This window comes from Pteropus alecto, unplaced genomic scaffold, assembly GCF_000325575.1.
Source record: "Pteropus alecto unplaced genomic scaffold, ASM32557v1 scaffold48, whole genome shotgun sequence".
Classification (NCBI taxonomy): Eukaryota; Metazoa; Chordata; class Mammalia; order Chiroptera; family Pteropodidae; genus Pteropus; species Pteropus alecto.
The window spans coordinates 2,874,836-2,875,944 of NW_006442110.1; the positions used below are offsets into that span (position 1 = coordinate 2,874,836).

The following is a 1,109-nucleotide window of genomic DNA, read 5'->3' on the forward strand; positions in this document are numbered from 1 at the left end:
ATAACCTCTGCTGGGAAGCCTGGTAAGCTCCAGACAGTTGAGCGCATGGGAGAAAAGCATGGGGTGGTGGATAAAAACAGGAGACAGTAATGTGTGGGCCACAGGCAGGGAAGCGACAAAGAATGTACAGAGCAAACACTTATTCTAGGTCCTCCCTAAGAAATTTCATCGCCATCAACTTCGTCCTTGTCTCTCCTATAAGAACTACATCCCTTTCTGCTTCACTAGTCAGGAATTTATCGGAGAAAGCACGAGCAAGCATCTCTTCCATCTGCCCGAAACGAAACCAAACCGACGGCCAGGTGCTACAGACAGAGGTGTTCACACTACGTCGCATGCAACTGACATGTACACATGTGGGTACCTTGAGGACTATGGTCTTCCCATGACGGGTGATGTTAACGCTGTGGGGCTGCCCATTGGCCATGTTCCTGGTGTCTGCGTCGATGCTAAAGGGTTCTCTGGTGCCACCGAGGCTGTACCGGACCTGTAAGCCTCCTGCATAAGGAAAGGGGAGAGACTCAGTGATCCCTTTGCTCCACGTTTCATTTAGCAGAACTCCCCCAACCCCTTGGTGCTTAGATTTCCATTACACTCTGCTCCCTCCTCTGACATCCAGGAACAACACTGCCGTTCTGATTCTCTAGCTCAGAGGCACCCGGCCTGTAAGGCTTAGCAGCACCAGGCATGCACGTGTTTGCCATCTATCAACAATGAGCCACCAGTGACCATTATCTCAAAGCTGAAGCAGCAAATGCTATAAATGATCCAAGTTGGGAGTGGGCCTGGGAAGAAAGAATGAGAACATTTGCAATATAGGGCTGTGGAGACGCCTGCGGGCCCCACGAAATACTCTGCGAAATAAAGAATAAATGCAGGATATTCAGGGATGGTCTCACAGCATCAGCAAAGCGTACCATTCAGCAAATGAAAGAATCATGAGCATGCAATATTAAAAATAAACATAATTTATAAAAGATAAATACATGAGATTTTGGGTGCCTTTACTGAGACCAAGAAAGCAAAGCAATTAATTTATTCTTGGTTAGAGAGAGTGCATCACTTCAAACGGCGAACGAAGGAAAAGATGCGCTTCCCACCCCGCACCC

The 1,109-nt window shown here is 47.9% G+C and overlaps 1 protein-coding gene across 1 annotated transcript in view; it reads right to left on the reverse strand.

Moving 5' to 3' along the window:
• Window positions 1-1,109, reverse strand: part of CNTNAP2 (contactin associated protein like 2) — a 1,631,342-nt gene that overhangs the window by 115,203 nt on the left and 1,515,030 nt on the right. The window contains exon 20 of the mRNA XM_025039033.1: window positions 365-498. Coding sequence (XP_024894801.1) covers window positions 365-498 — 134 coding nt within the window. The remainder of the gene's footprint in view (window positions 1-364; window positions 499-1,109) is intronic.